Source organism: Labrus mixtus, chromosome 12 (assembly GCF_963584025.1).
Source record: "Labrus mixtus chromosome 12, fLabMix1.1, whole genome shotgun sequence".
NCBI lineage: Eukaryota > Metazoa > Chordata > Actinopteri > Labriformes > Labridae > Labrus > Labrus mixtus.
Window position 1 is genome coordinate 9,953,845 of NC_083623.1, and position 14,179 is coordinate 9,968,023.

At 40.9% G+C, this 14,179-nt stretch overlaps 2 protein-coding genes across 2 annotated transcripts; one reads left to right on the plus strand and one right to left on the minus strand.

Moving 5' to 3' along the window:
- On the minus strand, positions 1–11,391 carry znf106b (zinc finger protein 106b). The gene is made up of 20 exons (XM_061051877.1): positions 11,268–11,391; positions 11,086–11,147; positions 10,561–10,764; positions 9,148–10,413; positions 7,902–8,256; positions 7,748–7,808; positions 6,604–6,758; positions 6,447–6,507; positions 5,621–6,371; positions 5,493–5,533; positions 5,243–5,385; positions 4,774–4,908; positions 4,392–4,508; positions 3,593–3,784; positions 3,049–3,111; positions 2,699–2,818; positions 2,344–2,415; positions 2,159–2,230; positions 1,834–1,980; positions 1–1,655 (listed from the first exon to the last, which is right to left on the minus strand). The coding sequence occupies exons 1-20, from the start codon at positions 11,379–11,381 to the stop codon at positions 1,599–1,601; spliced, it is 4,188 nt and encodes a 1,395-aa protein (XP_060907860.1). The 5' UTR covers positions 11,382–11,391; the 3' UTR covers positions 1–1,598.
- Positions 11,392–12,347: 956 nt separating this feature from the next.
- churc1 (churchill domain containing 1) lies at positions 12,348–13,918 on the plus strand. The gene is made up of 4 exons (XM_061051900.1): positions 12,348–12,478; positions 12,638–12,773; positions 13,355–13,425; positions 13,548–13,918. Exons 1-4 carry the CDS (start codon positions 12,440–12,442, stop codon positions 13,638–13,640), a joined length of 339 nt encoding a protein of 112 aa, XP_060907883.1. The 5' UTR covers positions 12,348–12,439; the 3' UTR covers positions 13,641–13,918.
- The last annotated feature ends 261 nt before the right edge of the window (positions 13,919–14,179 follow it).

Sequence of the window (14,179 nt, forward strand, 5' to 3'; positions counted from 1 at the left end):
TATTTGTTTTTTTTTTATTGCTGTACACGTTCAGTAGGTATGAAACACATTCAAACATACACTGTACAATATGACTTACAAAAAATAAGGCCTCATTCTTCAAGTTGATGTTTTAACAGATTCTAAACGACTTTCTTTCACTGCAGGAAAAGATGGATGAATGTCTAAACATATAAGCAATAAGGGCATTGCCACCAGCAATGCTCGGGAGAAGGTTGAAGTTATGATAAATAAACGGCTGATATGTTGAAAGATGTAGGAATAAGGTTCTCATGTCTGACAGGAGACCATAGTCTGGGTCACGAAGATTTAAGGATAAATTAACTCTACGCTGTGATATCAAGCAAACGAACGAGTCATGTCAGTGCATGATGAAACACCTCAAATCTGGAATTGATAGCGGAGATCGAAAGCAGACTTACAAATTGTGCAACTTTTAAAGAAGGTGCAGGTTGCTAAAAATTAGCTTGTACGTTTAAAATTCAGATTTTTTTCCCAAATTTCACCCTTTTTTATCAATGCAAATTACAATCAAGTAAAATCTGTTTATTTAGTCAATCGACCTGTCATCCATTTCTGACTTTAAAGTTTCAGAAAACCTTAAGAAGGGTTAAAAATCCTACCGACATCTTGAAACACCCTCTGATTGCAAAGAGAGAAGGCCCTTATCATTCCTCAAATGACCAATAACAGCTGATGTCTTAGGATAAGGTATAAAATCCGATTGCTGCCTGTTTTGAGGATGTACATCACCTGTAAAAGTTATCTACCAAAATACGACACATCAGTCTCTTTAAAGGATGAGGGAGAATAAAGTAGCATATTTACTGCACATGTGCAAACATGTTCCATGAGTGAAATGAAAAAAGTGAGGCTTATCAGACCTCTGTATTTCACTCTGAATCTCACCTTGAAGCCCATAGCGACATTATCTGCGACCAGCAAAGCACAACACAGTGAATGCCAAAACTGACAAGATGCACTTTGTTTGTAGGCGCTTATCCGAGGATAAAGAATGGGCAGGTGATTTTTCCGCTGTAATTGATCTAGATCCCTGTGAAAGAGGTGGAATACTGTTTATGACCTCCTCTTCAAATCCAGACACACCGTGTAATATGTAGGATTTTCAAAGTAGTTCAAAGTTGAACTTTCTCAACATAAAAATACACTGAGGTGTATGTAAAAACTGTTTATCATCCTGTGTGGTGTTTAAAGCCATGCCATATATTGACAGTGAGAAGTATAAACATGCTGACCAATAGATCCAAACGCACAGTAAGGATTCATGTCACTCTTAAAATAGAGTTTAGTTACTGATAACTTCAACTGATAGTTAATAAGAGCTGTTAAAAGACTCAACATCTCGACCTCGCCGAGCAACCGCTTCAGGGCTCAACAACATGTGGTCTGTCTTCACTCGCTGCCACCGAGGTCACAGAGGAGAAACAAGACAAAATGCTCCTACTCCCTGCTGAGAATTAGTGTTAGATAAAACACACTATCCTGAAAAGAACCTTAGAACCAACGAGAAAAAAAAAAGATCTGATGTGTTGTAAATGTTTGAAAAACCCCTGATCTCATCTGCCACATTGTGGCTGTCAGGGCTGCACTCGGCTGTCCTTCTCCACGTGGCTCTTCATGTGTTCAGGCAACTCCTGCAGGAGAAAATACAGACAACCGTGAGAGACTGATCTTAATGTAACATTCAGCCTGCACTGATGTGGTTAAGAACTCTATGTGCAGGCACTCTGGGATCCTCACTCAAATAAGATCATATAAAATATGGGATAGGAATATATCGGTGATGAAAATGAGATGGCTTTGGTTAATTACCTGTCTGACCGACTGCTGTGTGGAAAAGAAAGCGCTGCAGCTCCTCCAGCGACATTTCACAGTCTGCAGATTTGGGTTGCTGTGATCTCGGACTAGGTGTTGCACAAGATGCTCTGCCAGGCCAAAGATCAGAGAGCAATTCTGCCACTAAACAGAGACATAATGTAAATACACAAAACAAAGAGAAAATAGTACAAATATTTTACAATCTTTGAGAAGTAGAAAGTCAATATTTCCTTGCAAGTCTATCCAGCTGATATCGTATCATCTGACTTAAAAACTATACATTTTATTTTTTTGGGTTTCACTCAGTTTGAGTCCTTACCCAGCAGCGGTAGTTCTTCATTAAGTTGAGCTTCACAGCTTGAACACTGCCATCATAGCAGCCCGTATAGATCTGAGTGGAAGCAACAACGGTGTAAAGATAAGTGAACGAGTATCCTGTTACAAAGTGAACCACTGTCATGTACAGATGGAAACAAATGTCTGGGCCTGTTTGAGTCCACATACCACGCTCTTGTGCACGGCCATGCACATCACCATGTCGCTGTGACCTCCGTACACCTGCAAGCGGTCATGAGACTGAAAGAAACGACATTGAAGGAGTTTTAAAGGAGTCAAGTTTAAGATCTTTTCAAAAGTGGCTTTACTTGAATACCTAATATCTGAACACCTAGTTAAAGTTATTTTACACTGGATTGTACCTGAGCTTTTTTCTATCCAAAAAGTGAATGATATAAAGTGAATGAAAAAGAAAACCAAATATTTGACCCTTTGAATCTAAGAAAACAGTGTTGTTATTGTGTTGTGTCCTCTTATATTGGAAGCACATATTACTGGAAGAGTTCAGACTGAAATATTTTACCTGTAGCTCATAAACTCGAACCAGTTTATCCAGAGAGGCTGTCACCATCACTTTCCCCAAGATGACGATTGACGTGACAGCGTGCCCGTGACCCTTATAGATACGAACCAACTCGCCCGTCTATGAATACAGACGGAAGTCAAAGATAAAAGTCGAACAGAAACAGTGATGAACTTATAAAACTTACAAGGTCAAATAGCTTTAAAGTTTAGATCATTTTGGTTTATAATATTCATACGTTTTTGCACCTCAGTAAATAACAAAACAGAGATCAAGTTGCAAATGTCTTCAATTAGGCAGCGATTGATGGTCAGAGATCATTTAAACTCCTGTGAATTTTTCACACTTACATGGATGTTGTAGGCGTGGACTGAAGTGTCACTGGAGCCGCTGAAGACCAGATCATTCACCACCTGAAAACAACAGAGAAAGTCCAATATTTTACATGTGATATACAAGCCATCATCTCCACAATGATGTTCATTTCATCTAAAAGAAAAGGACAGCCTGAGCTTTTAAACCAAGTGTCACTGAAAATGACAACATTTCTCTAACTATTTACAGGCTAGAGAGTGTTTCTTTTAAATGATTTAGTCATTTTGAAGAAGTTTGAAAACAGCAATGGTATAAACATTTTTCTCCTAGTAAATCATATTGAGTGACTCATTTTAAATATAATTACATGGCCATGTGGAGAGGAATAACTGGACAAACTAACTTATTATTATAACATGCATTAAGTTAAAGGGCTCAGTTTTGACTTTTCACATTTTCATAAACATAACACAAGTAAAATCTATCAATATTAAGTCTGCTTTTTTGGACAGCATTTTTTTTTCTTCCAAAAATCCAACACCTGAAGTGTTCAGAGATTGACATACGGTATCTCCTCACCTTCATACAGAGCACAGTTTTGGTGTGACCGTCCAGCGAGCGCAGCAGCAGGCCGCTCTTGGCGTCTCGTACGCTGATGGTGCTGTCATAGGAACCGACCAGCAGCACTCGGCGGGCGCCTTCCTGTGCTGTACCGAGGCAGCTCACGCCGCGTGGGCCGTGACACTCAAACACATCCAACTGCTTTAGAGTCTAATGACAGAGGGAGAGTTGATGATAATCAGTATCAGACTCGATCAAGTGACTGGCTGATGTTAATGGTTCCACATGTAAAAACGAACTTTGGGAAAACATCCTTCACCTATTGTGCTGCACACACCTGGAACACAATACAAAACACATTCAAACTCAATACAATGGTTACTATGGGTCAATTTAAAAACTTGATCACAGCTCACTGTACTCATGAGTGTAAATGTTATTAACTGTAGTTACCTGCTTACTGCTTATTCTTCTGGTCTTATAATCTATGTATTTTGTCTTCGTTGTTTTTCGTCTTTTTTGTCTCTTATTCGTTTTAATTGTACTCTCAACGTCATTGTAAATGAGGGCTTGCCCTCAATGATTTCTTGAGAATAAATAAAGGTAAAATGAAAAAATGAAAAAATGATCTATGAAGATTTTCAGCTGATGTCAGAAAATGACTCGGACAGACATAAATTAAAAGTGAGCTTTGTGTTCCAATTACAGGTCAAACAGGGCACTTGACATAACCTGATGAAACCCAGTTATGATGGTTGGCTTTCTCAAGTTACATCAAATGTCAAATATCTAGCTCTCAAATGATAATTTCAATCACCTTTAAGTCATAGCTGGCCACTGATCCATTGGCGAGTCCAGCGAACAGAATGTTCCAGGCAATGTGCAGACACAACACTCTGTCTGATAGTGTGATCTGCTCCAGACACCTATTAGTCTAGAGGAGAAAGAAATATTCAACACAATCAAATAATGCAGAAAAATGTAAAACACACAAAAGGATGCTGATATTTTAGACTACTAAACAAACAAAATGAAAATTTTTGCTTAAAATCTGACAGGACGATTTATAACAACAGCAGGTACAAGGAGTCCTTGGACAGAAAAATGATCCTTAGGCCAATACGGGTTTGAATATCACATATAAATCAAAGGAGAAAATGTGGATACAGCAGAAGCTTTTTTTTTTTTTTTTTTTTTACCTTTGTGCTGTAACAGCGGATCGTCTGGTCACTGGATCCGGTGTAGAGGCGTACAGGCAAGTTCGGGAGGGACGCCACGACTAGACAGTTGACTTTGTTTGTGTGACCTTCAAATACCACTTGGCACTCCTTGCTCTGGAAACACAGAAGAACATTTTTTATGAATAGCTTATTATGTCAAAGGTATTAATTTCATGCACAACAAACTGACAATCCTTGAAACAGAGTCATTGTTTTTGAAGGAGGGTCCCCTTACACAATTCTTGCATCAAAAAAATGCAAAAAAGAAAATCGTAACAAACCTCCCTGTTTATATAGTGATTGTTTTCTGGAGTGGGAGTTGAAAAAGTGTTCTGCTTGATATAGTGGGGTTGCTTTTGTTTTACTATGATGGCCTTACGTCTCAGGAAAGATTACGATTACAACAGGGGCAAAATGTGGATATCATGTTGGACTGTGATTAACATACCATCAGACTGTAGGCCCGGGCTGTGTTGTCCCCTGAACATGTGTACAGCCGCCCATCGTGAATTTGGAGGCCATGGACGGAGCCGGTGTGGTTCATGAAAGTTCCCAAGTATAGTTTCTCATCATCGCACAGCTCAACCGACTCTGAAAGAAACAGTAAGTTTTAAAGATCTATCTTATTTTTTACTTCCCATATATAAATAAGTCCTGTGACACTTCCATTTATTGATAGCAGGAGACACATGACTCACCTGGAGGATCACCTGTGTGTTTAACTGCAGGCTGAACTTTTCTGAGTGGTCAAGAAAGAAAAGTCGGTCAGAGAAACGATCTATTATTTACAATTCTGACCAGTAGTATATTTTAAAAGTGACCTCACCTCTCTGCATTATTTTTCTGATTGGTCTGTGAGCCTGCAGAGCTGAACTCCACACTGACAGACTTCTGAGGAGGATCTTTGTGGACAGGAACATTTGAGACGGCCTCCTCGTTGTCTGACTCATCGATATCGATGACCACCATGTCTGAGGGCTCCATCATCTCCACAGAGTCGTCACTCTCATTCCCTTTGTTGTCAACCAGAGATGCCGATGATGCATTTTCTTTTGTTGGTAGATATTCTTCCTCTGGATCGACTTCCTGTTCCTCATCTTCGACTAAATTCACCATCTGTATGCGGTCATTTAACCCCTCCTTTACCGTCTGTCCCTGCAGTCTGGAAGATGATTCAGGAGAAGTATTGACTGATGTGGAACTCTCCGCTCTGAGATGTGGGAGGGGGTTAAAAGCAGCTGTAGGAGCGGCTAAGTGTGGTGATGTGAGCAGCAGTGAAGGAAGGAGATTAGGCGGAAACAGGTGCACAGGTTGGTTTACAGGAACCTGAGGTTTATCAGGGTTACAGGAGACCGTAGGTCCTTCGCACATTTCTTGCTTTAACTGCCTGTCAAGAGGGGTTGGATGAGGCTGGCTGACGGTGGAGGTTGGGTTTGTGGGGAGCGGTTGCTGGTTGGAGGCGGTGTGGAAAGCAGCAGAGGTAGGAAGGGGAGAGGGTCTTGGCTGCATGACAGTAACAGCCCCTGCTGAGGAGGTGGTGGCTATCTCTGCTGCATTAGATGCTCCTGAGTATACTCCTGAAAAGAGATTAAGATTAGATTATCTATTGCCTGTGAAGCTATCGCACACATAAAGCACATCCACTCCACTACCTTGCATCCCCTGCAGGATCTCGATGCGCTTGGCCCTCAGACTGTTGATCTCTGCAGTACACTATAACAGCAGGAAGAAGAATGAATTATGTAAATCGAAAGAAGGCTCAGGAAACACGACATATTTCTGTGACAGCTTCATCATTAGCGAGTGTACCTGCTGTCTAAACAGCAGCAGTCTTTGGACCTCCGTGTAGGCGGCTTGCAGGGCGTTGCGGGCCTGAACCAGAGAATTGTCCAGATCCTGTAACGAGTGGCTCAGCTCCTCCTCCCTCAGAGACACAGCCAACAGCTGGTCCATCTGGTCCTGGTCTACACGTGAGAGGGAAACACACATGAACAGAATGAGTGAATAATAATCTGAAATGATTGCCAACATCTCCACAGGAGGGTTTGGTGAATGTCATTTCTAAATGGCAATACTATGTAGAATCTCAGCATATAAGGAGAATAGCTGACACATGTTACTGCACTGCTATAAAATTGCCAGACCTTTTTTTTTCCAGGTTTAAAACAGATGAAAAAGAGCCAGAGAAATCCTACTTTTTGTTCTTGGCATCATATTACCCCTTTGAATCTTGCTGCCAACATCAGCCACAGTTTAACTAGATTACAGTCAGGTGATGTGTAGTGCCAGTTGCATTTAACGTAGTATGGGGAGCAGGCTACAGTGGTCTGGTAAACCTACACCACCAGATTATGTATTTAGGGTTAGGGCGGCAGTAGCTCAGTCTGTAGGGACTTGGGTTGGGAATCGGAAGGTCGCCGGTTCAAGTCCCGGCACAGACCAAGTCCGGAAATTGGTCCGGTAGCTGGAGAGGTGCCAGTCCACTTCCTGAGCACTGCCGAGGTGCCTCTGAGCCCCCCCCCCAGCTCAGGAGCGCCCACTGTGGGCAGCCCCCTCACTCTGAGACCTCTCCATTAGTGCATGTCCATAGGATCCAGTTTGTGCATGTGGGTGTATTTTGGCCTATGTTTCTGTAGCATGTTTACTAGACAGGGTGTAAAAACGAATTTCCCCTCACGGGATCAATAAAGTATAAAAATTATTAATTATTTATTTTTAAACTTGTCCTCATCTCACATTGATGCTGACTCAAGTGACATCACTTGAGGAAATTTAATAAAATAACTCTTCAAAAATGTTGTACCCTTGCCTACTAGCAGACTTTAAGTAATATTACGCAATATTCACACATGTTCAAATAAGTTTTACGTATTATGTATAACAACATAATTTGAAACTTGCAATAATATAAAGATTACTATTTAAAATACACAGCCTAAAATATAAGAATTACCCTTGTGGGGCTTTGATTTCTTCCTTTTTCTGCTGGGCTGCTCATCAGAAGCACCATCATGCTGTAACGATAAACAATAATAAAAGGGTTAGAATGTATCAAAAAGTTGTGTCTTTCAGCTTTGTCCTACACTTAACGATACTGTATTACTCACCACTACAACGTTGGGCTTCCTCTTGTTAGTAACACTGTTGCTTCTCTTTTCTACATCTTCTCTTTCTAGGTTTGGTTCCTCCTTCACATGGACAGCTTCAGCCGTCTGATTGTCGTCCTGTCCTGCAGCAGGCTGCTCCAGAGGCTCCTGCATTTGTAAATTTGACTGCGTTGCTATATGACAGTTATTAGCTACATTGTCCTGGGGTGGAGGAGGAGGTAGTCCAGTCCAGTGTGCAGCTGAAGGACTGTCTGGGAATGATTCCCAGTGGAAGCCTTCTGACAGAGGGAAGTCGTTGTCTTCTGCTTGTGTCTTGCGTTCTCGGTCTGTCTGATTCACCACCTCAATCCCAAACCTGTTACAGAACAGCAGTAAAACAACAGATAACATTTGTATTAGTGACTTTTTTTTTTACCTTTTAATAATAAATATGATACCTGAACTTAAGTATCAGCCAATAGCGGGTACCCCTTTGATACAAGTACAACAACAAAAAATACATAATTTGTAGAAAGATTATCAAGACTTTGCTATATTTGACTTACTTTATATTCTCTGCTAGCGTCACAGTTGTTGTTTGTTACTGTCACACAATCTTTTACCTGACACCAGTATTATTTGGTACTTTAATTAGAGCCTGTCTTGTCTACTTAACATTAGTTTGCTCCGCAGCGGAACACGACTTCAAATTCAGAGCGCTCCTCATCGGCGCTTGCTGTTGCTAGGCTACGAAAGTAGTCTCGCGGCACATCCACTTCCTTTGGTGGTGACAACAAAGTATGTATAAAAATTGCTCCGCAGACTTAATATGTGCTTTTATCCCAGGAATTTATTCCGAAAAATAAAGGAAACTAAAAACCTCCTAGACAGCAGGTCTAGACCCAGGAATTGTACTCTCGAAAAAAAAAACCCAAGCCAGAAGTAGTTTTTCCTCCGCCATCGTTGTTGACAAAGTTGATATCTGAAACCCCGCCCCTTCTTTATTTTGATTGGTCGGTGAAGGAGAAGTGAAATCGACGAGCGCTGCGAAGTTTCAAAAATATAACTAGCCTACATACAGTCTGACACACAGGTATCAGAATGATGCATTGACCGGAGTACTGACCAACACCTCATTTTAGGCAGTAGCCTATTGGGGTCGAAATGGAGAACAAAGTATAATCTATGACAACAGATTGACTCTTGGCTATGTGTGGGGAAAACAAATGTTAAAAAGCACAAGAAGAGGTTACTTGAGGAGTCTTACCTAGGCATCCCTTTCACCCTCTCGAGCTTCTTCCATTTCATCTCTTTATACATCTCCGTCCAGCTCTGCTTACTCTGGTCTGATAAGTTCGTCAAATTGCTTGTTGTTTTACGGGCAACTCGGACCTTGGGGGCGATATTTACGTTTGTTTCAGAAGTAGCGGTCTGGCCTGAATGTTGGTTGACCAAAGCCTGGCTTTTGAGGGCCACCTGAGACTCTCTCGGCCCACCGCTTAAAGCTCCATTTGAGCCACCTTCAACCACGGAGCTCTTCTCAACTGGCTGAGTCACTCTTTGTGTCACTCCGAGTGTCTCCTGCTTTGACTTAGCTTGAGCTGTATTGTAAGTATGAATTCCAGAACCGGATGGTGGGGCAGGGGAGTTGACCTGGGAGGAGTTGGATCTACCACCTGGCTGCTCCTTTTCAGCACCAATTTGATGCATAGTGCTAAGATCAGCCAGCCGGTTGTCTGCCTCACTGTTCTGCCTCCGAGCTTCACGATCTGCCCTACACGGCTCCCGTACTCCCAGCGCTCTCCTGATGTGCCGCAGCATCGCACTGACGTCAACATCCCGTATGGTAGCCGTGTTGTTTTCTGAAGCAGGTTTTGCTGAATTTGAGCCTTCTTGCCCTGCCTGACTAGATCCATCACTCTCATAGTGATCAAAGATGAGCCCTCCATTCTTAGGGAGGTTATCACTTGTGAAGTCGCAATCTGATGTACTACTAAGCTGCTTGTAGTTATACCCACACTGGCTGTTAGCTGGCCATGTTTTTTGTCCTGGCATACTACTAGTCCCTCCTTGGGTATTTTTTAGTCCGTTTAAAAGTCTATCTGATTGGGTGATCTCCATTTTAACTTTGCTGCTTGGATTGTTGACATCATAGCTCATCTGCTGAATTGATTGGGTGAACTGGTCTCGGACATTATTTTGATGCAAAGTTTGACCTCCTGACAAAGATGACGATCTCTCACTTTGATTCTGCAAGGTTGCCTCTTTTTGGTGAGGAGGTCTCTGGTGAGGAGGTCTCTGCAGACTGGACACTTTATTCTCTATATTTTTTAAAAATGCCTTGTTGCTTCCTCCCTGGTGGGTTTTCTGCATCTGTTTCAGTATCCTTGCGTTTTTCACTTGTTTGGATTTTTCCGCCTTTGCTACTTTGGACACCCCTTTGTTTTTTCCAGTGGCTCCCTTCATCATTTCTACATGTTTCCTACCAGCTTCCTGCTTCTGTCTCTTTCTTTTCTTTTTTATTTCTTTCTTCCTGTGGTAAAAAGAAGACATTAAAAGCCAGAGATTAAAAAAACAACATATTTAATCATGGAAATAATAAATTGCATGATCTAACATTGCTAATGTTATATGTTTATTAATATAATAATCTTTGGGCTAAGTAAGTGAAAACTCTTACTCCTGAAACTTCAGCAACTTGTTTCTCTCCTTGATTTGTTGAAGTATGGCGGGGCCCAAAGTGTTCCACAGAGGAGTGGGGCTCACATTTTTTGAATTCAAGGTCTTCAACTTGGCATTGTGTTGAGAGGTAGATATGTGCTTTGCATACTCATCGAAACTCAATTCGGATACCTTGCACGCCTGACAGTCATGAAATGTATCCCTGTTTATGGAAGAACATAACAAAAAAACAAAAATTTTGTCACATATGAGCAAACGCCAGTATCCCTGCTTTGAGTCCTAGCAACTCCTGTTAAGTGGTAAAGAAAATAGTACCCATGACTTTTGGATGTATGCGTGTTAAGAATTAAACACTATTCCTAAATGAAAGAGAATTTGTGCTTAAACACAATTAGTGTGCACGCAAACGTAAAAAGTCTTACTATGCCTCACACCAATCTTCTTATCAAATGCAGTACGTATGCAAAAAAACTGGAACACTTTTGCACCAATCAAAACAACCAAACAAGTAGTTATTACTCACTTGCCCATCGCTGTCTCCAGCTCTCTGTGATGCAGCATACTATGCATATGCTCATGAGCTTCCTGCAGTTAAGACATATAATCAGAATCATTGTGACAGCTGAATGTTGACAATCCAACGTTAGCCAACATTGCAAAGTTATACAACTCATCAAGTGTTTCAGTAACGTTAGAGCCACTTACATGTTTCTGATATAAGCTGCGACACAGAATACAGTAGTTAGATTTGGCTTTGTATCGTTTGTTGTTGGTTGGAGTTCTCCCCACTGCTATAAGTGGAATTGTTTTTTTTTCCATTTCTGGACAAATGAAAGAAGTACAAATGAAGTGTTCATTAGGGATGTCACAATACCAGAAATTAAACTTGGATATGATACTATTAAAAATAAAACAATATCAATGCCGGTCTTGTTACCACAGCACCAGAAGTAGAAGTCCTAGCGACCCAATATTGGGAAACTTCTTTTTTTTTTAATTACCACTGTCTGATGCAGACTGTCTCCATTACACATGAGTGCAGGAGCTTTACAATTAAGACTGAAGACCTGCAGTATTTTCAATGCTTCAATACATATTGTTAATCTTTAAAATGGTATACTTTTATCGTTTACACGTGGAATCGTAAAGTATCAGAGTATTGCAAATGTGACCACCTTATTGTTTATAAACACTTTGCATTTAAAACAAATAACACAACACCATCATATCATGTCCTGAACGAAGGCTGCATCTTCTAGACACAGACATTTCCATTGTACAGAAATAGATGTGAATGCTGAGACACAAGGAAGAATTATATGACACAACAACACCGAGATGAAGCTTGTAACAAGAAAACAACGTGATTACAAAGTCAGACAGCAGCGTCCTCTGAACGGTACCAAACAAATGGTCTTTCACCTTGCAACGTACTGAAGCCTCTTTTAAAGTTCGCTGCATTAAGGTAAGTTATCAGCGAATCAACACGAACACGAATAGTTTACGTTAATTGTAAATATTTTATATTTACCAGATTTTTTTCACATGGCAACAAGGCTCAACTGCTATTCAGCCGCCATGTTTGTCCTCGTCATTTGCGTCAAGGCTTACGTGAGCCAATCGCTGCGTAAAATGACACCGGAAGTCTCGGGGGGGTGGGCGGTTTCCTCGATCTACAAAAAACCGGATAGGTGCGATTTGAGCATTTCCAAACGATTTCTGGTTGTGAGTGTGTTTTATAGATCTAATGGGACGCAGGGACCGCCGTTCAGCGCGGAAGTGAAGTTTTAGCAACAACAACAAAAAAAAAAACCTTCGTTAGTGTTGTTTACAGTCTGGTAGTGCTAAGTGACTTATAAATAATCATTTTTAATAAAATGTGCAACGGCTGTGTTCAGAAAGAATACCCCGATCGGGTAAGTTGAGTCCGCCGTGAGACCCCTCTAAACTTGTTATGACGCACAAACGCCCATAAGTCAACTAGCATGCACGGAAATTGCAGAAGCTTGCTAAAAGTGTTGTTTTAAGCATGTGAATATATAAATATGTATACATGTGATTTCTCCCTACTCAAGGGGAACACCTGCCTAGAGAATGGCTCTTACCTGATGAACTACCTGGGTTGTGTCAAATGCCATCAGAGGGACTTCGTGCTGATCAGCAACAAAACCACTGAGGATGAAGATGGAGAGGAGATAGTCACATATGATCGTTAGTTTCTTTTATTTGTGATCACAGTAGAGTAGACCACCAGCCGGGTTAAGTGCCTGGTGTTCTTAGTTGTGAATATTTCTAGATCAGGGGTGGGTCAACAATTCTATGCTATAATTATTTCTGAACTGAATACACAAACTTTACTCAAAGAAAAAAGCCCACCATAACTTCTTGCGTTTCATTCTACCTTCAAACAGTGTTACAGGGACCACATTTTCCCCTGAGGGTTTGTGTATAGAGTTATGAACATTTACCACAGAATCTGTACATTTCTCCTACTTTCACATGTCTCCACCAAAACTCCATTGTACACCTTTAACCCTATTCAGTACCTAAAGGAGGTTAACTAGCAGCATGGCTTTGTTGGCCAACATCCGTGGGAAATGTCAGTATTGCTACCTCCAGATAGGCGCTAAATCTTGTGATATCCTTCTAAGAAGAAGGAGTTGTTTACAGTCTGTTCCTGTAAGATGTTGGACATGGTTTTGGCAATAAAGCGCATTTGATTTCTTGCCAGAGGGTGAAAAAGAAACACCCACAGCATGCGTAAAAACTAATCCACTCATTTGTCCTTTCAGATGTTTGTAAAAACTGTGACCATGTCATTGCCAGGCACGAATACACTTTCAGCGTTGTTGATGAATATCAGGTAAGGTATCTCTTCACACTGTAAAAATCTTGAAAGGGCTAAACTTGTTGTCACACATACAATAGTCATGCTTAGCTGTCCGTCCTTTGGTGTGTTTCTGAAGTCTGTTTTGTGTTGTCCAGGAGTACACGATGCTCTGCATGTTGTGTGGAAAGGCAGAGGACTCCATCAGCGTGTTACCAGATGACCCCAGACAGTCTGCACCTCTGTTCTAGACCTCAAAAGACACCAAGCCCGCAGGTCAATATTCACTTTTAGGGCAAGTATAACTGCCATGGACGTGCCGCTGAATGCTGGCTTCAGGGTTCCAATGATTTTTTTATCCTCCCGCCAAATTGTAACAAGCAATCAATCCGATTTTAAGTCCTTTTTCTGAACTACCCTATGCTGAGCACATCACGTTTTATTTAATTCCAGGACCACCACTGAATATTGTGTCTGTCAATTCACAGTGTGTTTTAAATAAACGTTTTTTTTTACTTCTAAGAATGAATCTTTCCTCTGCTTTTTGCTTCTTGACACAACTCTGATGTTACAGTCGAATGACAGAGAAGGAGCCCTGTGGTGCACCTACAGAAATCACAAATGACAAGTATTTTGTTTATTCTAACATGGCTTTGATTCGTAAATGAAATAAATAAATGACATTGTTAATATTTTTGGAGGAACAAAAATGTTCAGAATTTATCAGCCAACATGGTTAAATTTTTTAATTTTTTTAAATGGTAAGCCCCAAACGTATTAGCAACTTAGT